This window comes from Budorcas taxicolor, chromosome 24 (genome assembly GCF_023091745.1).
Source record: "Budorcas taxicolor isolate Tak-1 chromosome 24, Takin1.1, whole genome shotgun sequence".
In the NCBI taxonomy this organism is placed as follows: Eukaryota; Metazoa; Chordata; class Mammalia; order Artiodactyla; family Bovidae; genus Budorcas; species Budorcas taxicolor.
The window spans coordinates 37,043,334-37,070,385 of NC_068933.1; the positions used below are offsets into that span (position 1 = coordinate 37,043,334).

The 27,052-nt window shown below is 43.8% G+C and overlaps 1 protein-coding gene across 1 annotated transcript in view; it reads left to right on the top strand.

Moving 5' to 3' along the window:
* Positions 1-27,052, top strand: part of HOOK3 (hook microtubule tethering protein 3) — a 79,958-nt gene that overhangs the window by 27,043 nt on the left and 25,863 nt on the right. Inside the window, exons 5-12 of the mRNA XM_052661314.1 lie at positions 712-844; positions 4,260-4,327; positions 11,578-11,640; positions 13,216-13,299; positions 18,889-19,052; positions 22,161-22,301; positions 23,715-23,916; positions 26,741-26,851. Coding sequence (XP_052517274.1) covers positions 712-844; positions 4,260-4,327; positions 11,578-11,640; positions 13,216-13,299; positions 18,889-19,052; positions 22,161-22,301; positions 23,715-23,916; positions 26,741-26,851 — 966 coding nt within the window. The remainder of the gene's footprint in view (positions 1-711; positions 845-4,259; positions 4,328-11,577; positions 11,641-13,215; positions 13,300-18,888; positions 19,053-22,160; positions 22,302-23,714; positions 23,917-26,740; positions 26,852-27,052) is intronic.

The window sequence follows — 27,052 nt, forward strand, 5'->3', positions numbered from 1 at the left end:
CACTCTCAAGCCAGGCTGCCTTTTTTTTTAAATGGAAATTCAGTTCCGTCACTCTCGTCCCCCACATCGTCCCCCTTGGTCTCCCTGTTGTGTTGAAAATGAAATCCTCACTTCTCACCAGGAATCACTGGGTGCCACGTGACCCCCTCTCCTCCTCTTTCACAGCTCTTTGCTCACCTCCCAACTGCAGCCAGAGTGGTCTTGCTTTCGTGCTTTTAGGGTCTTCTTCACCATACCATCATCGGACAGAAACCTACCCAGTTGTCCTCAGATACTTCATTTGGGGCCAGTCTCCCTTCTCTTTCCTGATATGGGCGTCTTGCTATTAGCATTTTGGAGTCACGTGGAGTGAAAGTGACCAGGGGAATCCTGCTGCTGCCGGCGTGAACCTACATTCAGTTTTTGCTCTTTCCGCTGCCCCCCAGGTTTCAGAGCCTCTTGGGCTCCACTTCTCTAGAGAGTGCACAGCCAGTCGTCTGGGGGTCCTGGGGGGCTCAGTAGTGTCCACACCACATAGGAGATTAGAGACTAAGTTGACTCAGGAGGGTTATAACTTACGCCTGGGAGGTAGAACTAGGCACTGGGAGTGAGGTCGACCAGCCAGCTCTGCTCTGAGCCGGGAGTTTCTGGTGTGACGACTGCTCTCTCATCTGATATTTTATTTGGCCATGTGGATGTCATTGCATCTTTCAAGCATTTCTCTCTGGCCAGGTTCTAGGGCAGCAGATCAATGACTTTACCCTTCCCGACGTGAACCTGATTGCGGAGCATTCCGACGCCGCAGAGCTGGGAAGGATGCTTCAGCTCATTTTAGGCTGTGCTGTGAACTGCGAACAGAAGCAAGGTAACATATATGAAGTTAGCACATGCATGTAAAATAACTGAGGAAAGCAGTTCATATCATACATGTATACAGATCACATGTTCAAACGAGAACATCTTAAGGCCACTCATGAGGAATGCCCTTTTCTATGATTTTGCCAGTAATCTGTTTTCAAGCTTAAAAAGAGTTTTACAGGTTAGAACAAATTTGATTGCAATGATGTCCTTCCCCTTTCTGCAAGGCTGCCTAATTCTTTGAGTAGATTATTTTTAACTACACCAAGTCTGATGAAATTTACTGTTAATTGGACAAGGTCCAGCCAAATTAATTACTGATTAATAGTAATTAATACGTATGATCAGTTCAGCTATGGGAACTTAAAATTTGATATTTTAGATGGCAAGATATATAATTTACCTAAAATTAGGTAATTTAGATTGAAGGATTTATTTCATAGACACTTAACTGAATATATGCATCACGCTCGGGTTTGGGACAGTGTCAGACAGTCGACCTAGTACCTGCCCTCATAGAACTCTAAGTGGAGTGGGACGGGCATTTCTAAGTAGGCGCTTTGATTTTAAAAGGCAGATGAAAATTATTTAGCATAGTTCATTAAATTCAGATAAATTCTGTTAGGAGCGTTCTCAGCTCTTGGAAGTGTGTAACCATTAAGAGTGGCTGGTTACAGGGTCCAAATAGGAAAAGATGAAAATGTTGCCTATATCTGTAGTCTGTGGGAAAGAAATCATAGCGTTCATTGAGCTGCTCACACAGACCACGTGTTCTGTGTAACACCTAGATTGAGTGCTTCCCTGAAACTTATGTGAGCAGTGAACACTCTGAACAGGATTTTAACACCCCACTGTCCAGAGGGCGTTCCTCTGTCCTCAGGAGTGCAGCTGAGAGCTTGCATCAAATGCCGTGAATCTCTGGGTTACTGAGTGTCCCTGTCCTGGGCACTCAGGACACAAGCTGTGAGGCTGGCCAGGGGGCTTTGCCGTCTACCTCCCGCGCTGGGATTCGGTGCTCAGCCTACTTCCTCGTGGCCAAAGTGAGGGCGTGACACCCAGTTGTCGTGAGGAGTCAGTGAATCTGTGTGTGTGTGTTTGCTCTGTAATCCATAAAGCGTGGCAGAAACACGTGCTTTCTGTTCAGAGGATGTTTTTCAGTTCCTAGAGTGAAGAGCCACTGCTCAGAGCGTTGGCTCAGCGTCCATTTATCTCGGCTACCTGACGTCTCAAACCAGGGCAAATACACAGTGGTGGATTTGAAAAAGCAAAGATTAGTAGTAAAAACACACTAATAATAATACTTAATTGAATGTCTCCCTTCTGCCGGGTAACCCAACAAAGAACACTTTTTGTAGACTGGGAAACCGAGACTCATATAAGTATTATTCACCCCAGATCTCTTGCTCGTGGGAGGACAGTGAGGACAAAACCCTGTGTCTCTTCCACATGAGACCTTGGTACTCCTTGTGCTAAACTGTGCTGTAAGCTCTGGGCCTAGACACTCGCTTTTCAGGATAAGCTCTCTGATAAAGCCCACCTCATTTTCCACTGCTCCTGAGTCTGCGCCCAGCAATCGTACATGCTTGGATTTTTAACTTTTAAGATTTAACTTACTTTTTTTTTGTTTTTTTCTACTTTTGAAAAAGCGTGCACTAACCTGGTTCTCACATCATTTTATGTCATCCAGCATTTTACGGTGTTCGCGGGGAAGGGCCTTGACGTGGCAACACCGCTTCTTAACTAACGCTTCCCCTCTCACACCTGACTAACCCCCGCCCGCCCCCTCCGCACACCCCCCGGGGCTGCCGCCCGTTTCCCCACCGACTGGGCCCCGCCCCCCCCAACCCCGCCCCCAGTCTCAGCCTTCCGTTCTGTTCCCAGCCGTGGCTGCGGCCCCTTAGCCGGAAAATTCCATGCCTTGTTCCCAGTGCTCGTAGACAGTGCCTCGTGACAAACCAAACGAACGAAATCTTGAGCTCAGACTAAAGGAATTTCTTTCTTGACCAGAGAGAGTGACTCAGTTGCGACGTCCACGATTCCTGCCTCTTGACAGTGCCTGTGGTTTACACATGTAACATGTTGTGTATGTCTGAGTGCACAGCCACACATTTGCTGGAGTACAAGTATCCTTAGGGCAGTACTTCCTTAAAAACGTGTTTTGTTTAACTAGAAGCTTCGGCATTAACAACTAGAATGTCATGATTTAATAATGCGGTCACATTAAAAAAAAAAACAAGTTACCTGTCAAGCAAAGGATTATAGTTTGGCATTAAAGATCCAGGAGTCTCTTGCCAAAAGATCACTATAACAATTGCACAGTCAGACTCCCTTTTTCTCATATTAGAATGTTGAGACAGTTTTTTTGGTGTTTTTATGGATATAGAGTGGAGAGGAGCAGATTAAGGCTAAAATTTCCTAATGACTTTAATTTTTGAAACATTTCTTATTAAAATATATTTACCATATTTGTTGAAACCCATCTGGCCTATTGGTTTTTTATGCTTCATCCTCACTTTTTCATCTATTATTGGATCTGAAAATAAAACTACTTCAGGGCTTTTTTACAAGGCAAGAAAAATTTTTTTTTTCCAACTATGTCACTACTAACAACTCAGGGATTCTTCTCTTTTTTGGCAGTGGTGAGGACAAGATTGATGAAATTGGTGCTTTCGCTTTTTAAAGATGTGGATCATTAATTTAAAGCCCAGGGTTACACAGTATTTTTAAACTATGATATCAGTTTCTATCTTAAAACCATCTTAATTCTTTGTTCTAAGCAGCTCTGATTCCCTAAGTTGTTGTTTTTTTTTTTTAGAAAATATTAAGGTAAAAATTACCATTATGAGATAGTTAGATAGCATCACCGACTCAATGGACACGCTTCTGAACAAACTCCAGGAAATAGTGAAGGGACAGGGAAGCCTGGCATGCTGCAGTCCATAGGGTTGCAAAGAGTAAGACGCGACTTAGCAACTGAACAACAACAAGAAATTCTACAACTCAATACAATACAATACTTTGATGTCACATAAGAATAAAATATAGACATCAAAGTTTTATAACATGTAACACAGAACAATGTGAAAGATATTTAAATTTTAGGAAGAGAATACAGAGTCCTTTCCTTCTTGGCCTTAGGCTTTACCGTTTCATTGCTTTACAATCCTGAAATTCTCCATTCCTGGGACTTTGAGCTGCAGCCTCAACTTTATGGGGAAGGGGAGAGTCAGTTTCAGAAAAGAAACGTGCTGATGTTCAGTTTTCACTTTACCTCCAGCACATGTGCTTAATCACGTACGAGAAATTCTGAGGAAGAATCAAAACACGGGAAGCTTCTTACCAGAACTGATGAAGTCTTAGCCTTTTCTCCCTTGGTCATCTGTCACTCGAACACTGACATTCCAGGTTGTTCTTGCTTTCAGAGTACATCCAAGCCATCATGGTGATGGAGGAGTCTGTCCAGCACGTTGTCATGACAGCCATCCAGGAGGTACGTGGACCTTCGTGCTTACAGTTCATGAGGAACTAAAGGAGCAAACCTGAGTTTGAGTGTCTGAGTTAGAAATTTTAGAGACATTCTCCTACTTAGTTTCTGAGAATCTTTTCTTTATACTTATGCTCTGGCTTATATCATTTTTATTTTAAATGGTAAACATTCCTCTTGCAGGTGTAGATATTTGGTAACTATTCTTAATTTTTCTTTAATACACTGATGAATTAGGAATAGTAGACTGACTGATTCTTAAAACCATTTTAAGCCTTAACCTGCAGACTGCCTCACACCTAAGTACGGGTCTCTTGTTTGGAAGAAAATCGGTCTTCAACTCCTGCCAGACTCAAAGCAATTTCTAGATGAATATTTATTTGCAACTGTAGGAGAGGAAAAATACTTTTTTCCTCTACCCTTCCAAGTTGTCTGCTGGGGCCTCTAAAAAACAACAAAAGCATTAACAACAGTAAAGCATACAACCGTATTTAGTGTAAGTTTTACACAACACAAGAAGCTTTGTGAAGAAATGAAGGCTGAAGAAGTGTTTCAGCCTGCGTGGATTTGATGAAGAGTGGAGAGTCCTGCGGGAAAGTGTGACAGGGCAGAAAAAGGGCAGCAATGGGTCCTGGTATTCAGGTTCCTCTTGCATCCCTGTGACCTTGGAGGCTTGGATACATCTCCTCTGACGTTGGGAGGGTACCTCTCCCGAAAGGGGCTTAAGACCTGCTTCCAAGGAAGGTCAGGAAATCTTCCCTGTCCCTATTCTTTCTCAATTCCTTCAGCTTGAAGTAGTCAACAGGTCAGGGTGCATATTTTGGGGCAGCATGTTCTTAACTCCATCAGATGTTAAACATAGAACTGTAGTATTGTAAATGAAATATAGATTAATAACTGGTGGGTCTTAGGAGGGGAGAAGTTTTTAATCATAAAAGCAATGGGAGAGACTTTTAAAGGAACTGTAGAATGTAAGTAAGTAACGAAAAAATACAGCAAGCAAACAGGAGAAACACTAAATGCAAATTAAGTACCTTCTATTCAGTCCAGCTGACCGACTGTGAATGCAGAGGTTCCCGCTCACCTTCACATGAGATCATTTGCTGGGATGACTTGTAGAGCTCAGTGATGATGACTGCCTATAGTGGAGGTCTGCGAGGGTCCTTAACTCAGTCCCTGTTGTCCCTCCCTGTGGAATCAAAGGCGGTTACCTCTGGCACATTAATGTGTGACGGTACGCAGAGTGCTGCTGCCAACCAGGAATGTTCACCTGCGCGTTCGTGTCCAGAGTTTTGGTGGGGCTTCGTTTTATAAATATGAATGATTGGATCGTTGGTCACGAGGTTGAATGAAATTTCCAGCCCCCTCCCCCCACCCTCCTTCCCAGAAGTCAGACTGATACCCAGGGGCTCCAAGCCCCAACCCTCCCTCTAATACGTGGGGACAGAGGTCAGCCAGAGTGTTCTTTATTACACAGGACCTTATTACAAAGTGAAGCTTTTAACAAAGGATCAGTTTGGCAGTCTAGCACTGATCGGGGTAGGAAAGTGAGATTCAGGGTCGTGGGTGTTCAGATAACACAGCGGCAGTCACCAAAGCGAGGCGAGTCTGAATTGCCCTTAAGTGGTCTCGGGTTGGCTCTGTGGGCGTCAGGAGCCCAGCTCTGTGCCGCTTGTTGTCTGCCATCCCTAACATGCGATTCCATCCCTGTGGTGTGCCCTGGCGGCGTGTGCACCAGTCCTCACATCGCATCCTGGCCAGCAGGCGGGCCCGAAGGATGGTTCTCCACCGCCTCTTAGAAAACATCTAGGAATTCTCACGCTTGTTATCCAGCTGTTTCTCGCATTGGCACTTGGGGAAGCTGGAGAATGTGTTCTTTATTCCAGATGGTCACGGACTGAGTCAGAACGTGAGGGTCCTGTTACTAAGCAAAAACAGGAAGAAATAATGGGGGGGGGGGCGCTAACTGTCCTGCCTTCCTGTGGTTGATCCTGTAATTCCACTGTTAGTAATTTATCCTGAGGAAGCCCGAAGTACAAAGATAGACAGCAATAATAGTAATAGCAAGCATGTATCCACACCCGCTCTTTGCTGGTACTCTGTAAACACGTCACATCTGTTAATACTAACTCACTCAACAGTCACTGCAGCTGCGATTAATGCTGCTAAAGTGTGCGCATAACAGTCGTTAGAATGACAGCTTTTATGTTATAGATATTTTACCACAATTTAAAACCTTTTTAAAAGGTTACATCTCATCCTTTGAAGTATGTACTGTCACTGTCCCCATTTTAGAAGAGAGGAGACGGAGGCCTCGACAGTGTGAACAACCAGCTCAGGTCCACACCAGAAGCAGCGGCAGAGTTAGAACTCGGATAACGCAGAGCCCACACCTTAAGGCTGTGCTGTGTCACCCCAGGTCTGTTTATTCAGCCTTACTTTCTGGGACTGAAACACCGGAAGTAACCTCACTGCTCGGCAACAGGGGGAAGGACAAATGAAGTATGATTCAACCATATGTTGGCATCTTATGTAAGCATTAAAGCATATTTTTTGAAAAGTAATGACATGGGCCAAGTTTATAACATATTAGGTTTAAAAAGGTAGTATACAGAATACGCAAGCAGTGTAATCTCATTTTTGTTAAACGGTAAAAATTAAGATGTGTGAGAACAAACTTTCCAGAATGTTAACTGTCTCCACATGGTTGGATGTTTTCAATTCCGCATTCTCAGATTTTTCTATAATAAAAGGTATCTTTAATTGGGTTTTTCTTTCTCACTGAAATCTGTAACTGAGTGATTTTCATTCTGTGAATCTTATCCCAAGGAATTATGTAGAAATTTAGGCCATGATTGGGCACAGCTTTATCAGCCTATTTTATATTAACAAAAATGTGAAAATAGTGTATTTCCATTGGCAAGAAGGTGACATTATAGCACCTCCACCTGGGGTTTCTTTGGAAGGAATGATGCTGAAGCTGAAACTCCAGTACTTTGGCTACCTCACGCAAAGAGTTGACTCATTGGAAAAGACTCTGATGCTGGGAAGGATTGAGGGCAGGAGGAGAAGGGGACGACAGAGGATGAGATGGCTGGATGGCATCACTAACTCTATGGACGTGAGTCTGAGTGAACTCCGGGAGTTGGTGATGGACAGGGAGGCCTGGCATGCTGCGATTCATGGGGTCGCAAAGAGTCGGACACGACTGAGCGACTGAACTGAACTGATAAAAATTTGTCACCAAAAAAAAGGTATCTTCCGACAAAGGGAAGACCTTTAAAATGTCAAGTGAACGAAGCAATGTATGAGAAGGTATGTACAGGTGGATGTTCAGGTGATGTCTGTTCTGTGCATATTCATCTTGTTCACTTAGCAGATACCCATTGGGTGTTTAGAATGCAGAGGGACAGCAGCAGCCTGCCGGTGGATACAGCCGTGGAAAAGGGAGACGTGGTCTCCTGCCACACAGGGCACGAGTCTAGAGGAAGAGCTGGCCAGACAAGGAGTTCAGACACCTCCAGTGTTCAGAGTGAAAATCACCATCGTGGGGAAAAGTCAGTCGGTATGGGGACAGTGAGGAGGGCTTACTAGAGGACGTGGCATCTCAGCTGAGCCCTGGGGGAGGAGATGAGGTGCAGTCCTCAGGGGTCGGGGGGGTGGGTGGTGGACACAGGAGCTGCAAACCTGGCTAAAGATACAGTACCTTTTGTTATAGAAAAATAGGAGAATGCAGAAGAGAAAGCCTCCAGCCATCCAGAGACTGTTAACATTCTGGAAAGTTTGCTTTCGCTCGGCAGACGTGGGAGGTGGCGGGGGCTGGAGGTGAGGCAGGAGAGCCCTAAAATCAGTAGGATGTTGAACGAGTTGGAATTTTGGAAACCAGTGAATAGACTTTCAAGGAGAAAACACAGTGAAGTCTGTATCTGAGAAACCCTAGGCAATGAGAAGGATGGATTGGAGGAAAACATGGCCAGAAACAGGAGAGCAGGCGCGACCTCAGTTAACTGTCTGCTGAGAAGGATGGGAGCTGACCTGGGTTACAGGGTCGGGTTGAGCGTGGGCTGACTGCGTGCTACCAGAGCTTTGGTCGGCAGGCCTGGTGACTGATCAGGCCTTGGAGGAGGGCCTGGGGACTGGACAGATGTGTGGAGTTGAAGAAGGAGTTTTGTAAGATGATTGTATTGTCTTTATTCAGGTGCTGCTGATGGCGATTTTTTTTTCTATTGTGGTAAAATACACATAATTATAAACTTTGCCATTTTCAAGGTTATTCTGTAGCACGTCTCAATATTCAGCTCCATTTGTGGCTGAATGGTCGTCCTTGGTTCGGGTGGGCCTCACCGTGTTTATGCATTGTCAGTGGACACTTGAGTTGTCTCCACCTTTGGGGTGTTGTGAGTAGTGCTGTTACGAATGTGTGTATTGGGTTGTTTTTGTTTTTGAACACCTGTTTTTAATTTTTTTGAATCTGTACCGAGAAACTGAATTGCTGGGGCATGTGGTGACCTTGTGTATAACTTTGAGGAAGTGCCAGGGTGCTTCCCACAGGTGCTGGCATCGCTGTCCACTGAGCAGTGTTGCGGATTCTAGTTCCTCTCCCCCATCGTCGGCCTTTGTAACTGCCCCTCATCCGAGTAGATTAGGAGGTGTTTTCTCATCGTGGCCTATTTGTATTTCCCTCCAGGCTAGTGATGTTGAGCTTCTTTTCATGTGTTTCCTGGCCGTGTTATAGTATCTTCTTTGGAGAAATGTGAATGGTAGTCAAATACATAATGGTCCTTCAGTTCTTTAAATGCTAATAGGAGGAAGCCACAGGAGAGAGCAAGAGAGAGGTTGAGATAACACAAGAGAATGGTAAGTGGTCCACGGTCTGAGAAGCTGGGAAGAGACAGGGTTGGGAGCGTTAAGTAGAGGGATCAGCCTGGAGTGGGAGGAACAGCACTTCCGTTTTAACCAGATTGAAGGAGGAAGGGTGGGCGTGAATGTTGTCTGTTCTACAGGAAACTGAGGAATTTCTTACCTGAAGGCAAAGTCTGGTCATAAAGAGTAGGGAGAGTTGCTGAGGTTTGAGAAACAGGAACGGTTTGGAATAATCTCTAATGGAATAAAGAGGCTGCTGATGGGGAAGCAGCTGTACTCTGGGGCAACTTTGAAGGCCTAGCTGACCCTGGAAACTGTACGTCATGTTTTGTGGTTTAAAAAATATCTTGACTGTCTCTGTACTTAGCGGTCAGGGTTTACAGCCAGAAGAGAAAGGTGGTTGGGTTGGTTTTGGATTGAGATTTTCCCCGGGAGAAGGTACTAAGGTAAGAGAATTGATTATATTAAAACCAAATAATAGACCACGAAGTCTAGGCCAGAAGGAGAAGGTAACTGATTAAACAGATGCTGAACCAGTCCGTTCTGAAGGAGATCAGCCCTGGGATTTCTTTGGAGGGAATGATGCTGAAGCTGAAACTGCAGTAATTTGGCCACCTCAGGCGAAGAGTTGACTCATTGGAAAAGACTGATGCTGGGAGGGATTGGGGGCAGGAGGAGAAGGGGACGACTGAGGATGAGATGGCTGGATGGCATCACGGATTCGATGGACGCGAGTCTGAGTGAACTCCGGGAGTTGGTGATGGACAGGGAGGCCTGGCGTGCTGTGATTCATGGGGTTGCAAAGAGTCGGACACGACTGAGCGACTGAATTGAACTGAACTGTGTCAGCCGACGTCCGGGGTGAGGCGATTGCCAAAGAGAAGGCAACAAGAGTAAACTCTGGGCAGGCACATTAGTGACGTTCACCGGAGAGCCTGAGCAGAGCGAGGCGGGAAGTGCCTGTAAGAGTGAAAACCAGAGGGCAGTACGGAGGCGCAGGGCCCGGGAGGGAGGGGCGGGCAGACCCCCTGTCTGTGAGTGCCCTGGAGAAGGCGGTGTTGGGCGTGGGGTGCCAGGCGTGGAGTGCCAGGCGTGGACTAACATGCAACAGTGGGGACGGGAAGAAGACCGCAGGAAAACGCTTCCAGCCACCCCCTCTGCCCCTGCCCTGAATCAGATCCTTCACAGCCCTTATCACTGAGCTGCCTTTCTTACGTGAGCTGTGTGTGGCCCGTAGCACAGGTGGGTTCTTACATAGTTCAGAATTACAGAAGTGGTTATTTCCAGATGGTAGAAGAATGGATTTATTTTTATATTTTTTTTTCTGAATTTAATCTTCTCTGTGTTGGGTTGTTTCTTTTTTCCCCAATTGGAAGAAAACCCTTTGGATCATCTTTTTATTAATATTCTTACCATGAAAGCATAAAAAAAATTGAAGCCATTTTTTTTATATACTTCCTGGGATTTTTTTTTTTTTCCTAATTATGCTAAGGGACTTTGGCTCTTCTCACGACAGGATTAGAGAGCAGTGGTTCTCAAACTTCAGTGTGTGTCCTGGACCCTAACCCCAGAGCCTCTGATTCGGTAAATCTGAGCCGGGGACCCAAGAATGTGCATTTCTGGCAAGTTCTTAGGATGCTGCTGGTGTTGGTGTGGGGACCTCACTTGGAGAACCACTGATACAGAGAAGAAGGTGCAGCTGAGCAGAGCAGCTCTGTAAAGGGTAGGATAAAGGCTGAGGTGACAAGATCTCTCAATAAGATGTTCCCACCTTTCTGATCATCTCTCTCTTTTGTCCTTTTTACAGAATATAAGACAGGAAGCAGGAGAAAACGGGGACATTTTTTTGTCTGCCCCCAACTTTTGTCACAGTCAGAATTTTACCCTTTCTCCCCAAACCCTCTCGCACCGCCTGGGTGTTCTCTGTGAGCAGCACAAGGGTGGGAGAGGCTGAGAGGTAGATTTGTGTTTGTACGCGTGTCATCTCTGAGCATCAGTAGTTCATTTGGGCTGACACTGATCTGACCCACATTTATTCTTCAGAAATAGTTCCCTAGCAATGCTGTTTTTTTGTACTGAAAAGCCAATGTTTTAAAATATTTAGCCACATTTCAGCTTAAAGACTTGTCTTTTTTTCATGGTGAGGATAGGTAACACTTGATTCTCATGACTGGCCCCACCCTGAAGTTGCACACGTATGATTTTAGGTGAAGGCTAATCCTGCTGCAAAACAAAGCTTCGATGCATAAGGAAATGTTCCTTTTACATTTGTGTTTTTCATTGTAATTTTTACAATTCTCCGGCAGCCAGGCATTCACGTTTGTTGTTGTAAGTGTATTATGTTGAATGTCATTTTTGTCTCCTGGTTGTAATCATTTAAATCTTGATTTCAGCTGATGAGTAAAGAGTCCCCTGTGTCTGCTGGGAATGACGCCTATGTTGACCTTGATCGCCAGGTACCTGGTTATACATTGTTTCTCTATGTGCGGAGGTTGAAGGGTAAACTTTGGATGTTAATGAAAAGGGTGTTTCAACTCTTGAAATATATTGGTGTAATTCTTTATTTTTTACCTAACATGCAAGAATTACACTTTTTTTTAAAAGCCACTTTCCTGCTGCTGCTGCTGCTAAGTCGCTTCAGTCGTGTCCGACTCTGTGCTCCACCATAGACAGAAGCCCACCAGTAAACATTTGTAATAAAACTTGTAACTTGCAACTAACATAGTTTATTAAATAATTTAGCTTCTTTAATTTATTATATATTGTATTTTCTAGTCATGGTTTTTCTTTTTCTGTTAGTGATAGCTTTCTGTATGCCACATTTAAGAAAACAGACGAAGTCCTGGAACATGGCATGCATTTAGTCCTACGAGTTATTTAGAACACAAAAGATATTTTGCCTTTTATTTCATGTTACTCTTCAATGGAAAAAGTTTATTTTTCCTTTCATCTTTCTGAAGATGTGAAGTCTGTCAGGAGATATTTAAACGTGCTAAGGAGCTACTATATTTTTTTAAGGAACTCTGCAATATATTCTTATGGTTTTTAACAGAAAAGTTGATTTGTAATTTTAATTACTGCTTTTTAATAAAATGTTGTTACGTTGTCATTGCTGTATTCTGCTATTCTGGGACATCTGTTCCATAGCATGAATAGAAATCTTTGTGTTCTTTGTCTTCTCTCATTTCTTCCCCATGGTTTCTAAGTGTTTTGCAGGAAAATCTTCGGATATGCTATAATTTTAGCCCAAATTGTAATTTGTCTTTTCCTGACTCTGTGGCATCTGAGTTTAAACTTGTTACCTTGAATGCACATTTTGTTTTTGTATGCATTACACAGAGATTTGATCACATGAAATGAAAAGCCAATATGATTTTATTTTCATCAATTTTTTTCTTCTAAAAAGTCAGTTAACTTTAATGTTTTCATACACAGCTAACTTAGAGTTAATTGGGACCCAGCTCAGGACTGTTTGGTTTGTGCTGAGAATCAGGATAATAAAAACCTTTCATTTTGAAACTGATAAACAAAATTAACACAGAGGTTTAATATGATTGAACATTTGTGTTGAAATACACTAGCTGTTTATTTTAACAGTTGAACCCCTGTTCTAGCATGTATAGATTTTACCAAAGTAAAATTTCCCAGTTATTACAGAATCAAAACATTACCAAGAACCAGGTAGCCCAGATAAGAAAAGATGTATAAGAGAACCAAATTCCAAGTTCAGAAAAGACAAAGCTTAGGACTAAAAGATATTCACAGTTAGAAGTGGCTTCTTAACAACAGAAATTTGGTCTAAATCGTTTCCAAACAATGCGAAGTTTATTTATAAATTTCCAGATTTGTTCACTGAACATTTATCAAGCATCAGAAAAAAAAAAGAAATGTCTTGTTTTGACTCCTGCAAGAGGGTTCTTGATTTCTGCTGTCCCCAGAAAGAGAAGGGAGTTCTGTGCTCTACATGTGTGGTTATTAGCTGTTGCCCTGTCATATTCCAGTGTTGACTGTAGCTCTTTGTTTCTACCCAGCTGAAGAAAACTTCAGAAGAACTAAATGAGGCTTTGTCAGCCAAGGAAGAAATTGCTCAAAGGTGCCATGAGTTGGATCTGCAGGTAAGAGGGCTGTTCCCGGACCACCTGTCTGAAACGCGCTCTGTGAGTCCCACCACACACAGCGGGTCCCGCATGCAGTTCAGTTTGACTATAACACAGCCTAATTAGAGAAGAAAAATCCTGGGAAAAGAGTGCAGACCTAGCAATGATCAGAGTTTTCCTTCCTTCTCACAACTCTATTAAATTCACAATAAATGAATTAAAATGGGATAAGCCCACAAAAAGAGAAAGAGGAGGGAGACCAGCACTCAGGAGACTGGGGGAGATTTTAGTGTTTGCCTGTCTCCACGGTATACACACTCCAGTGACCAGTACCAGTTGCTAACGGTTTAACAGTTGACTCACCTGTCTCTTGAGTATTTAACAAGCAGCTTGGTTTCAGCCAGCAATAGCACACCACACTCGTTATCCACTTCTGAAGGCCAAAGACAGTTGGGAAAAGTGCTGAATGGCCTAAGAGGAGTAAAGAATGCAGTGACCAGACCTCCTATAAAAGGGGATGGGGACTTCTCTGGTGTTCCAATAGGTAAGAATCTGCCTGCTAACCCAGGGGATGTGGGTTCAGTCCCTGGCCCTGAAGGTTCCACATGCTGCAGGGCAGCTAAGCCTGTGCCCCGCAACCTCTGAGTCTGCACTGTAGGGCCTGAGGGCTGTAGTTACTGAGCCTGGGCGCCTGCAGCCCCTGCTCTGCAAGAAGAGAACCCACCAAATAAGACGGCCGTGCACCCCAACTGGAGAGGAGCACCCACTTGCTGCAACTGGTAAGCCCAAGCGCAACAACAGAGGTCCAGTGCCCCCCAAAATAAAAATAAATAGTTTTAAACCCAGAGAACTGCAGGGAGCCCCCCACCCCCACCCCCACGTGGCAGAAGGCTGCAGCAAGGTGCAACGGGGTCTCCTGTAGGAGAGCGCCCCCAGCGCCCGTCACCCGCTGCAGACACCCTGACCTGAAGCTGGCTTGCTACCGGAGAGTTCTCTTCTAAAGAGTTAAGCAAACAGAAGTATGGGAGGATAGACTCAGTGTTAGTATTGCAGGGTTAGGCTATTTGCGTTTTGACCTTTCCAGGTTCTCAAATTTACAGAGAGCAAGGGAGGAAAAATGCAAAGCGAAAAAGAGCAGGGTCAAAGTGAGCAGGAAACTAGCCCTAGAGGAAGTGGAGAAATTGGGGTAGTAAAAAAGTTTTCTCTTTGATTATTTAATGCCCCTGTGAAACTGGCAAAGATGCTGCATCTCTAAAGTAAGGGCAAGATGCTGTTTTAAAAAGAAAAAAGTCAGAGATGAAGAAACACATGAAGTATTAGTCACTCAGTCATGTCTGACACTTTGTGACCCTATGGACTGTAGTCCCCCAGGCTCTTCTTTCCATGGGATTCTCCAGGCAGGAATACTGGAGTGGGGTGCCATTTACTGTTCCAGAGGATCTTCCTGACCCAGGGATTAAACCCAGGTTTCCTGCATTATAGGCAGATTCTTTCCCGTTTGAGCCACCAGGGAGGCCCCTCAGACTGAGAGGAACACTTCAGTAAACTAGAATTGTCAAAATAAAAATCCAGTAGAATAGTTAAAAAAGAAGTTGGAGAAATCTTTCATAGATAAAAAGAATAAGAAATAAAATGTATTTGTCTTGGATTTACAACAAAACCATAGGGGAGGAGAGCGTGCCCGAGGTCCAGATGGCGCATGATTGGCTGCATGTTGATACTTACTAAAGCTGGGTAGTAGGCACTCAGTTCATGGTATTTTCCGCCAGAAGCATTTTACTTTGAAGGCATTAATAGTTGGTCATTGCTTTGGATGCAGGTAGAATGGTGATGAGAGCACACTTGTTGGGTTATATAGTAAATAATACCTAGTCAAATGTAAGTGCCCTTGGAGAAGGAAATGGCAACCCACTCCAGGATTCTTGCCTGGGAAATCCCATGGACAGAGGAGCCTGGTGGGCTACAGTCCATGGGGTCGCAAAGAGTTGGACGTGACTGAGCGACTGAGCATGCACACAATGTAAGTGCTGTTAATTGCTTTTCAGATTTTAAAATTTAGCTATGCATAAATTATTCACGATAATAAGATTGGTTGTTTTTACGAGCAGAATGTAAGTATTATCCTTGGTAGCATAACTGGAGAAGGCGATGGCACCCCACTCCAGTACTCTTGCCTGGAAAATCCCATGGACAGAGGAGCCTGCTGGGCTGCAGTCCATGGGGTCGCTAAGAGTCGGACAGGACTGAGCGACTTCCCTTTCACTTTTCACTTCCATGCATTGGAGAAGGAAATGGCAACCCACTCCAGTGTTCTTGCCTGGAGAATCCCAGGGACGGGGGAGCCTGGTAGGCTGCCGTCTATGGGGTCACACAGAGTCGGACACGACTGAAGTGACTTAGCAGCGGCAGAGCATAGCATTCAGTCGTGCGCTGGGATTGGCCCCCTGTCTCAGGAGTGAAGTGGCGGCACAGGCCGGCTCATTGCTCCGTGTGTTGTCTGTGGTGCTTTTGTGCTGCGGAATCGGGGCTGAGGACCCATGGTGAGACCCGTGGCTCTGAAGGGCTGAGCTGTTCACAACCTGTACTCTGGCCTGGAGAATTCCACGAGCCATACATAGTCCGTGGGGTCACAAATAGTCAGACACGACTGAGCGACTTTTACTTTCATGAACTGATTACAATGTTGTATGGCAGAAACCAATACAACATTGTAAAGCAATTATCCTCCAGTTAAAATGAATACATAAATAAAAAGAAATTAGCAATAAAGAAATGAATTTTTAAGATTTAAAGCCTTAAATATTTACTTTAAAAAGAATACAAGAGCAGAAATAGACCCACGGTATAGAACTGAGCTGTTGCTCTATTCTGAGAAAACACTCATGCGGTTGTGGAAATCTGACAAGATAGAGAGCTGGCATTTCAGACTCATTTGTTTATTTATTGACATTGAGCACCTACTGCAGACCTTCCCCTGCTCTGTAGCTGCTGTGGATACAGTGAAGTTGAGGGGAAACACAGAACTGGATAAAATATCCTTGCCCCCAGGTGCTTACGTGCACATGAAGAAGACAGACCATAAACAGGAAAAGAATCAGTCTGTCGTGTACCAATAGGATTCTAGAGAGAGGGAGACTCGGGGGAGCAGGGTGGGAGGAATTTGTTCTGATGGGTCCTCAGCAAAGCCTGCCAGCGGAGGCAGCGAGTTTGTAAGAGATCCTAAGAACGTGGAGGAGCTGGCCTCCCAGTCTTCCCCAGAGGAGCATCCAGGTCAGCGCACCTGATTGGAGCTGGAGAGAGGAACTGTCCACAGAGGCCAGACAGGCCTTGGGAAAGGCTCAGTAAGGGGGAGGCCATTGCAGGCTTGCGAGCAGAGTCATCCTGTGATCCAAGTTTTATTTTCTTGGGTTTTGATGGCTCCTTGGTGGAGACTAGACTGAGGGTGAGGGCCAACTCATGGAGACTGATTCCGACGCCTTTGGGTCAATCAGGTGAAAACTTAGGTTGGCTTAAATCAGAATTGAGGGGTGGTGAGAAGTGGCGGAAATCTGTTTGAAGGCAGAGCTGCTGATGTTTGCTGAAAGAGTGGATGTGAGGATGAGCTGTGACAGGTCCTGACCAAGCAAGTGGAAGGACAGAGTCAGCACTGCTGAGATGGGAGACGGCGGGCGGGCTGGCCGGGGTGCAGGTGCGAGTCCCACCTGCACAGGTTGAAGTCAGACGCCTCGTGGGCGTGATGCCCAGTTTGGGATCCCAGGCTGGAAATAGAAACCTGCGAGCTCTCAGTGAATACGTGGTGTTTACAGCCCAGCTGCTGAAAGACATCCGTGTATTTAGGAAGGAAAAGCCGCGGGTGCCCCAAGGCAGGGCCATGGAGAGGACCAGGAGAGGGAGGTGTTCCGGGAGCCGCAGGAAGCAGAGCTCTGCTGGTCCTGGGGGCGGTGGGGCAGGAGCCCTTCTGAAACAGCTTCAAGAGGAAATGGGGGCGGAGATGGAGAACTGAAAGTGGAGGCGGCTTCTGCTTTTCCAGGTTCTTGAGATGTAGTTGACCTGCAGTAAACTGCCCACTTTTGAAGTGTACAATTCTAATGCCTGTTGGCATCACCACAGTCAGGATAACGGGTTCTCTGTCGTCTTCTTCCAGCCCCGGCTCTGCTTTCTGTCTCTGTGGATTAGCTTGTATCTTCTAGAATCACATATGAAAGGAGTCACACACACTGTACTCTTTTTCTGCCTGGCTTCTTTTTCTTTTTTTTGAGATTCATTCATATTGTTGGTAGCAGTAGTTAATTCTTTTGTTGTCAAGCAGTGTTCTGTTGAACGGATGTGCTGTTATTTAGCTGTTCACCTGTCGATAAATCTTTGTTTTTCTGTGTTTGTGTTAGTCACTCATGTCCGACTCTTTGCGACCCCGTGGACTGTAGCTCGCCAGGCTCCTCTGTCCATGGGATTTTCCAGACAAGAAAACTGGTGAGGGTTGCCGTTCCCTTCTCCAGGGGATCTTCCCGACCCAGGGATCAAACCTGGGTCTCTTGCTTTACAGGCAGATTCTTTGCCATCTGAGCCGCCAGGGAAGCCGTTACAAACGAAGCTGCTGTTAACATTCTGCATCTCTGTGAACATATGTTTTGTTTCTCTGTGGTAAATAAATACCTAAGAGTAAACTGTCTGTGTCATGTGGTAGTTCCATGATTAATTTTTTAGGAAAATGCAAACGAGGTATTCACAGCGTTCAGAACATTACACATTCTCACCAGGTGTGTTAAATCCCACTTGCGTGCATCTTCGCCAGCATTTGGTACAGCCAGTCTCTCAATATCCGGCTTCCTAGTGGGAGTGGTGTGTGGCTATAACATTATGGTCTCACTTTGCTTTTCCTTAGTGAGTAATCGTGAGTGTCTTTTTGTGTACTTAGTTGCCATTGGGTGTATATCTGCTTTCTCACTCCGTCCTGCCCTCTCTGCGGCCACATGTACGTAGCACAGCAGGTCTTCTGTCCATGGAATTTTCCCAGGAGGAAGACTGGAGTGGGTTGCCATTTCCTACTCCAGGGGATCTTCCTGACCCAAGGATCGAACCTGCATCTCTTGCGTCTCCTTCATTGGCAGGTGGATTCCTTACCACTGAGCCACCTGTGAAGCCTTTTACATGTCTTCTTTGGCGAATTATCTTTTCAAATCTGAAATTTTTAAAATGAATTATTGCTTACTTTTACATACTGCTCTGTCTATGCAATTTTCCTAAATAATATAAATGTTTTAAGTGGAGGTTACTTGTACTTCTTTAAAAACAGGCTTTAATTCATACTGGCTTCCTTGGTGGCTCAGATGGTAAAGAATCTGCCTGCAGTGTAGGAGACCTGGGTTTGATCCCTAGGTCGGGAAGATCCCCTGGAGAAGGGAATGGCCACCCCCCCTCAAGTATTCTTGCCTGGAGAGTTCCATGAACAGAGGATCCTGGTAGGCTACAGTCTGCAGGGTCACAAAGAGTTGGACACAACTGAGCGACTGACACACACACACAATTCATAATGGTAATTTACAAGTGGTTAATGCGGATTCCAGTGTAATTGGAGAAAACAGCCCCTGTCTTTCTATGTTCTAACAGGTCGCAGCACTGCAGGAGGAGAAAAGCAGTCTGTTGGCAGAGAATCAGGTATTAATGGAAAGACTTAATCAGTCAGATTCTATAGAAGATCCTAACAGTCCAGCAGGAAGGAGGCATCTGCAGCTCCAGACTCAGTTAGAGCAGCTCCAGGAAGAAACATTCAGGTAAAGGACCCCTCACTCAGACCTAATCCTTTAAAATCTGGCAATGTCTTTTGCAGTTAAGAATATAGTGTTAGGGCTTCTGGGTAACTGCAGACCAAGGTGGCTCTGTGATTAGCCACTTCCCAAAAGTCTTCCCACACACCGTGAAATAAGCACACGTCTACGAAAGTTCTCGCCCTCAACCTGACTTGCAGACAGAACGCCCCAGTTGAACCCTGACTGTGGATGAAGGGAAGGAGCAGATCCCACCCCCACCCCACCAGGTGCTTGGAGACAGCTAAAGTCAGACTGAGAAAAACATCAGGAAGAAGTAGCAAAGGGGCCCGAGGGTGAGTTGGAACGGTCACTGGAAAGATTAACTTCATGCAAAACTGGAAATCAAATTTAAAACGAAAAAAAGGAAGTTAGATCACAAACTGGAGGGATAGGGTTTCAAATTAAGTCTATCTTCTTAAAGGGCCAGATGCCAAAAAAAAAAAAAATTAACCAGGCATGGAATTTAGCGATTGTGCCTTCCAGGGCACAGTTTAAGGGCATAAGAGAAAGACCCGGGGCGAAGTTTATAGAGACAGATGTAGTTAAAGGGCAAGCCGATGTAAAGGAGTCCTCCTTTAACACATCTTCTTGAGGAGGAAAGGGCCGAAAAGGAAGAGGGCCCACGAGCAGTTGGGTGGTAAAAAAGAAAATCTGCTGTCCTGCAAGACAGAACAGAGCGGCAAAGTCTAAGGACCTGGCAGGATGATAAAAATACTATGTTACGAATTTCTAGAAAATGTATCATGACCCATTTCGTAGTAGCCATAGATTTTCAGTGTTAAAACTGTGGGTAAAATTAAGTATCATTACTTATCCACTAACTTAATATGGTTACATATCTACCAGTCTTTATTTTTCTGCAGTGATGTGATGTTTTGTTTTGTTTTGTTTGCCTTGACCGGAAAAAAGTGCACTTTATCTTAGTATTCCCAGAAACCTAAGACAAATAGTCCATTGCTTATGGTCTGCAACCGCAGTTTAGACTATGATCTGAGGACCCTTTCGGAGAGTCTTCAGGCCCTCTCTCTTCCAGCTGCATATCTTTGTTAGACTAAATTTCCTTCATGAACCTCAGCCAAAAAACCCTCACATCAGACGCATGTAGAAACAGAACCCAGCTGTCTTCTAGTAAACCAGTGATTTGAATCACAGAATGTAAAAAACATTGCCATCACCATTTTTAGAAAGTAGTTGTGTTTCATAAACAATATATTTTATTAACATAATGGGTTTATTACTATTATTGACTAACATCAAATGACTAACATCTCATTTATAAGTATTCTTTAAACAATTCTGAAAAGAAGAGTAGCAAACTCAATCCAGTGCTATAGTAAAAGTAAGCTTTATCCCAAAAATATTATTAAATCTGTTATAGTAACTGTTAAATCTATTACAGTAGATAAATGTATTATGCTGCCTCCAATCCATAAGTTAAAGAAGGAAGAATAAAAAATAAGCTTGGTACGTGAAATTATCAGTAAAGTTAAGAATATAAGATGAAGATGAGTGTTAATCTATTAATATTATTTGACTTTTTTCTTGATACTCTAAAATTCCTGGCTTTGCCCCTCACTAGCTGTGTAACCTTCGGCGTACCTCCATTTCTCTAAGATGGTCTAATAGTTTTGTCTACCCTCTAGAATTTTTGTGAGCATTAAATGATTTAACATATGTAAAGTATTTTAAGAATATTTCCTTGCACATAGAAGCTTCATAAGATTTAGCTGTTGTTACTTTTCTAGAACATGAAATAAGAAAAAGAAATGAGATGAGAATACTGGAAAGACAAAAAGTAAATGATCATTATTTATAGATAATGTGTGTCCACCCAGAAGCTAGAAGAGAACCAGCTGAGAAGTCCTCAGAACCAATAAACATTTAAGAGAGAGGGGGTTATGTGACACCTTTGCTTATGTTGCAAGCCTTTCTAACAGTAACTAGTATCACCGGGAACATTCTGCTTATAATATAGAAATGAAGAAGAAGAAAGAATTGTAATGCTTACCTTAATGGAAACAGCCTGGCACCCATGCAGCAAAATACAGACCCGGTGACACAAAGGATCCATAAACCAGTCCAAGCATATGTAAAAGTTCGTAATATGATAGTGTGGCATTTTCTAATCAATAGGGAAAGGTTATTTGTTAAATAGTTTGGGAAAGATTGGTAGGTATTATGACAGGAAAAGTTAGATTCCTGCACTGTATCATATACCCAAATGGTTTCCAGAGAAATTGAAAACTTTAATGTTGAAAAATGAAACCCTATAAATACTAACAGAAAATAATGAATTAGAAGAAAAAAGTTCTAATTGTGCATTAGAAGCAAAAACTATGAAGTGTGAGATTCATTAGTTGAATTGGATAAAAACTAAGAATCTTTATACATTAAATACATAAACAAAATTAAAATAACCAGTGATAAAGATTTGTGACGTGAGAGAGAATCTTGTAAATCCAAAGGAAAGGTGTATGTATTAAGCAAAACAAATTCATACATGGAATTCCCCAGCAGCCCAGTGGTTAGGACTCTGCACTTTTATTGCAGAGTGGCTAAGTTCAATCCCACAAGCCGCGAGGTTCAGCCAAAAAAGCAACAACGAATTAAAATAAATTAGGAACCATATTATCCATATTTTAGAGGTGAAAAGATCTGTGAAAAGAAGTCAGGCTAGAAGATACACTCCATAAATGTTAACAGTAGGTACCCGTCTAGAGAGTAATGCATGATTTTTTTCTTCCTTGTTTTTCTGCATTTTTTAAGCTTTCAAAAGGAGTATGTTCATTTCCTAATTAAAAATAAAACTTAATGGCTGATACATTTTGAAACATATCACTTGGTGTCTGACTTTCTGAGTAGAGGAATGGCAGTTGGTTGTTGTCTTTCTTCAAGTCTTAGAACGGCAGGGTCTGTTTCCAGGATAGTTAAAACTTGGAAATGCAGCATACGGTCACAAAAGTGGGAGACAAGTTCAAGAATGTATTGTCATTGTTTTCAACTTACTTTTGCTGTTCTAAGAAGAATTATTAGACAGTAGAGCTTTCTGGGTCTGTTTCGTTTCGATGACAGGCTGGAGGCAGCCAAAGATGACTATCGAATACGCTGCGAAGAGCTGGAGAAGGAGATCTCTGAACTTCGGCAGCAGAACGATGAGCTGACCACTCTGGCAGACGATGCTCAGTCTCTGAAGGACGAAATAGATGTTCTTAGGTAACCGACCCCCCCATGCCCCTGGGACCTCAGACCCGCCAGGCCCCCGGGGTTCACCTCCATGGGACCATTTCTCATCTGTAGAGTGGGACCAGCACACACGCCCACTCAGGCTGACGTGTGGAACTGGGTGAGTCTGTTTGTAGGCCCTCGGGACAGTATCTGGCAGATCAGCGCTGCATATGAATGTTGGTTAAGTAGGAATAATCTCTGACCAGCACTTCCTGCTTGCGTAGCTGTGAGCGTTCTCTCTGCTGCTCCTGGGTTGTCATTCTGCGTCGTCCGGCTGATCGGTTGTCCGCTTGCTCAGATCCTGTCTCCCCACGAGGCTCATTTCCTTGCTGGAATCAACTGCTGTCTCACCGGGCCCCTCGCTCCCTGCCGCTTCAGTTCTCCACCGTTCTGCCTGTGTGATTTGTCCTCCGTCGGATCATTCCAACCATCTGTATCTTACCCTTTGGCCCTTAAATGCTGAGAATGAATAGAGAAAATCACATAGTGATGTCATTTTTGTCTTCCCACAGACTAACGATCCTCGCCCTCCTCTGGGCTCCCCCCATTGGTCCCCCATTCTGCTGCCCACCCATGAACGGCTCTGTCCCCACTTAGCTTGTCGCTGCTCTGAGTTGTCCTGACTCTTCTCACCTGTCTGTCCCCCCGCCCCCACCCCTCCTGAGCTGCAGTCTCGGTGGATGACATTGCCCCCTGCACCGAGGGGCGGGGTCATGACCCGTGGACCCGCTGCGTGCTGTCTCCTGCATCCCCACCGTCTTTGGCCTCTGCTGCCTGCGTGCAGACCGGTGCCCGTCGCCCCGTCCACTGCTGACTCCTGGTGCTCTGGTCGCAGCCCTTCTTGGCTCTGGAGGGACCAGTGCCACACCAGTTATCACCTCTCTTCCCATTTGAATCTCCCCCCCACCACCCGCCACCCCCAAGCATCTATTTGTGTTTCAGTCCCTCTCTTCTTACAAATCGTGAGAGAAGTACGACTCTCTGCTTCTCTCCAGAACAGATTTAGATTACACGGGGTCAGAGTTACATTCTCTCCTTCACCCACTAGCGTTCGCTACCGCCCGCCCCCACTGCTCCTCTGAAACAGCTGTTCCTCTGGTCACTAATAACATCCACTTGCCAAATTATTTGGACATTGTTCAGTTTATTTTGCTTTTGTGCTGCATGGAACTCTGTGACTACCTGCTCCTGCTTGCATTCCTCAAATTTTATGTAATGCTCTTCATTACAAATTTTGCTGTCACTTTGGTCACACTTTTGAACCTGCCCAAAAAGCTAAGCTGGACTCAACCTTGGTCTTGTCATTTCATTAGAACGTGTTACTTCCTGGCTTAGCCCTGTCTGCAGCAGCTCTACAGCTGTGGGTGTGTTTGTGATTCCTGGTTTCCCATCTCATTCTAGACATTCTTCTGATAAAGTTTCTAAACTAGAAGGCCAAGTAGAATCATATAAGAAGAAGCTAGAAGATCTAGGTGATTTGAGGCGGCAAGTTAAGCTCTTAGAAGAAAAGAATACTATGTATATGCAGAACACAGTCAGTCTGGAGGAGGAGCTGCGAAAAGCCAACGCGGCTCGAAGTCAACTCGAGACGTATAAGAGACAGGTAAGAAGAGTGGCGTGGTTTCTTAACGTTGTTTGCAGCTGAATTCCCCAGAGTCACACCGGCTCACCAGAGTCCACCGACTTGTTTTCACAGTATTCGGTTTTTCACCTCTGAAACTTGGTTCTTATCCGGAGGTTATCGATGGGTCCCTACAGCAGATGCTTCTGTTACGTCTTAATGTATTGCACTGAGTCTTGGCCGCTGTGCTCAGACTGCCTCTGGTTGCAGCAGTCGGGGGCTCCTCTTTGTTGAGGTGCACAGGTTTATCCTTGCGGTGGCCTCTCTTGCTGCAGAGCCTGGGCTCTAGGAGCACAGGCTTCAGTAACTGGCACCTGGGCTCAGTGGTTGTGGCACACGGGCTTAGTTGCCCTGCAGCGTATGGGATCTTCCCAGACCAAGAACTGAACCCACGTGCCCTGCGTTGGCAGGCAGATTCTTAAATGTTGGACCACCAGGGAAGTCCTATATGCTGATTTTACAATCTTGTCAAATCCCCATATTACTACCTTTTTTTGGGGGGGGGGGGTGCATTTTTAAAGTCTTTATTAAATTTGTTTTGATATTGCTTCTATGCTTTGACTTTTTGGCCATAAAGCATGTGGGATCTTAGCCCCCTGACCAGGGATGGAACCTGAATCCCCTGCGCTGGAAGGCAGGGTCTTAATCCCTGGACCACCACGGAAATCCCCCATATTACTTCTAATGATGTCTGTTAGTTTTCTTGTCAGAAGCCATATTTTACACAAATAAAAATCTTTTTTTGTTTCTTTCTTTTTACAGGATGCCCTTTTTTTCCTTCTTAATCAGCGCACCTGACCTTTACTATAGTCTTGAACAGAAGCAATAATAATAGACAACCATTTCTTGTTGTTGATTTTTCATGCAGTACTTTAAATGTTTTGCCAGTGTATTATAAGGATTGCTTTAGGTTTTGGTAGCCACCTTTTCTTAAGAGTAACAAAATTTCGTTGTATTCCTAATTTCATGGGTGGTTTTCGTAAGCGGATGTTGGATTTAATCAGCTACACCTGCTGAAAGACGCCCGTGCTGCTTCTCCTCTCTGTTAATCTGATGAATTATATTAGTAGATCTCTGTGCCTGACCCGTCCTTGCATTCCTGAGATAAGCTTAGTTTAGTCACAGCAGGTTTATTTGCTGTTTCACATTGTTAGATTCACTTGGTTTATTTTACTTGGAATATTTTACCTCTACAATTTGTTTACTCAAAGTTTTCTATCTCGTGCTTTCCTTGTCTTCTGATTTTGGCATCAAAATTATATTCTCGTAATATAATAGAGACGTTTTAGTAGAACACCCCAACCCTGTACACCATGTATGGCTGGTGGGGTTATTTGGTGAGTACATTTTTCCACATTTCATTGTGAAAATTTTCAGCATACAACTAAGTTGAAAGAATTACTGAAAGTTAAATAGAGCCCAAAGAAGCTATAAATGTGATTAAAGGGTATTAAGTTAATATAAGAAATGATTTTATCAGAGTTCCAGAGAGAAGAACAGAATTATAGAGGGACATTATTTGAAGGAAAGAATGGCTGAGTGTTTTTCAGAATTCATAAAAGACATCAGATTTAGTATTAACCATGAATTACAAACAGAATAAATAGAAAAGAATTCTACACCTATAATTATTGTGGTGAAATTGCGCTATAGAATATAGAAATATTACACTCGTTTTCTCTGTTTCTGATCTTCTTGTTCAGTCGCTAAGTCGTCTCCAATTCTGCGACCCCATGAACTAGTTTCTGATCTGGAGCTTAATGTTATTTTATTTTTTGTTGTAATACTTCTCTTTCTGCAACTTCTCTTTTGGTGGGTATTCACACCTGCGTGATCATATTTGGTGGTATTTTATCCCTTTTATAATTTAGGTTTCTTTCTTTATTTTCTTTAAGTATTTAACTTCCTTGGAGGGCTTATTCTACTGTTTTGCTTTTGTTCATACTGTTAATGTTTTTCTGCTGACTGTTCTTCTTAGTGGTGTATTTCCTTAACACTTTTGTGATTTGGGGTTTTGCCCTCATCTTTAGCTTTGAGAGAACGGGGGACCTGGTTGAGGCTGTGTTCCTCCAGGCAATATGTGTGTTTCGTATGCCAGATTTACCACTGCGTTACCAACCAGGGTGACTTAAATTCATTGCTTGGTTTAGGGTTTGCCAGATAAGACATATGGCAAAAATTTTAACACAAATCCATGTATCCACAGGCTATGGTTACGCATTTGCAAGTTACACTCACTTTAAGGCAGGCAGGTTTCCTTATTGACTTTGCCAGCTGATGGGTTTTTTTCCCTAACCTACTGACTCACCATCTTTCAAAACCCAAGATAGTTTAACAACCACCACCTGTCTCCCCATATGTTTAAGTTCTGGATCCCTGGTACTTCGGTGGCATCTCACAGTGCCCTTAGCTTCCTCACAAACCTCCACTCCAATTTTAGCCTCTGATGACCTCCCACACTTTCTTATAAACTCAGCAATGCCGTCGGACTCTCTTCGCCCTTAGCATTTCTTTTGCTTCATGCTGAAAGGAATTCCAGACTGCCCAGTTACCTGTGTTACAGGAAACGAAAGTCCTGCAGGTTTTTCTAGGTTTGAGCATTTGTTCTTCCAGATGATCTGGTTTTAGAACCACAGTATCTAGGCAGATTTCTGTACCTAGGTTCTCTCCATTGAGTCAGTTTCTGTAACTTATCTATTTTTTTTTGAGTATCTATGGGGAAGATAATCCTCATAGATCCGTAGAAGACATTTGATAATTTCTAATGTATCAAATTATAAAAATTAATGATACCTTTTTATGCCAGGTAGTAGAACTGCAAAATAGATTATCTGAAGAATCGAAGAAAGCCGACAAATTAGATTTTGAATATAAGCGGCTAAAAGAAAAAGTTGACAGTCTTCAAAAAGAAAAGGATGTGAGTATATATATGGGCATTTTGGTTTTGATCAGTGCTGAAATTAAGAAAACTATATTTAATTCTTACTTTGGGTATGTTAATTTCTTCTTCTGTTTATAAATTTAAAGTTTAGAGACCCTATTGATTTTTAAAATATTTATTTTTAATTGGCAGATAATTGCTTTACAGTACTCTATTGGTTTCTGCCGTCTATCAGCA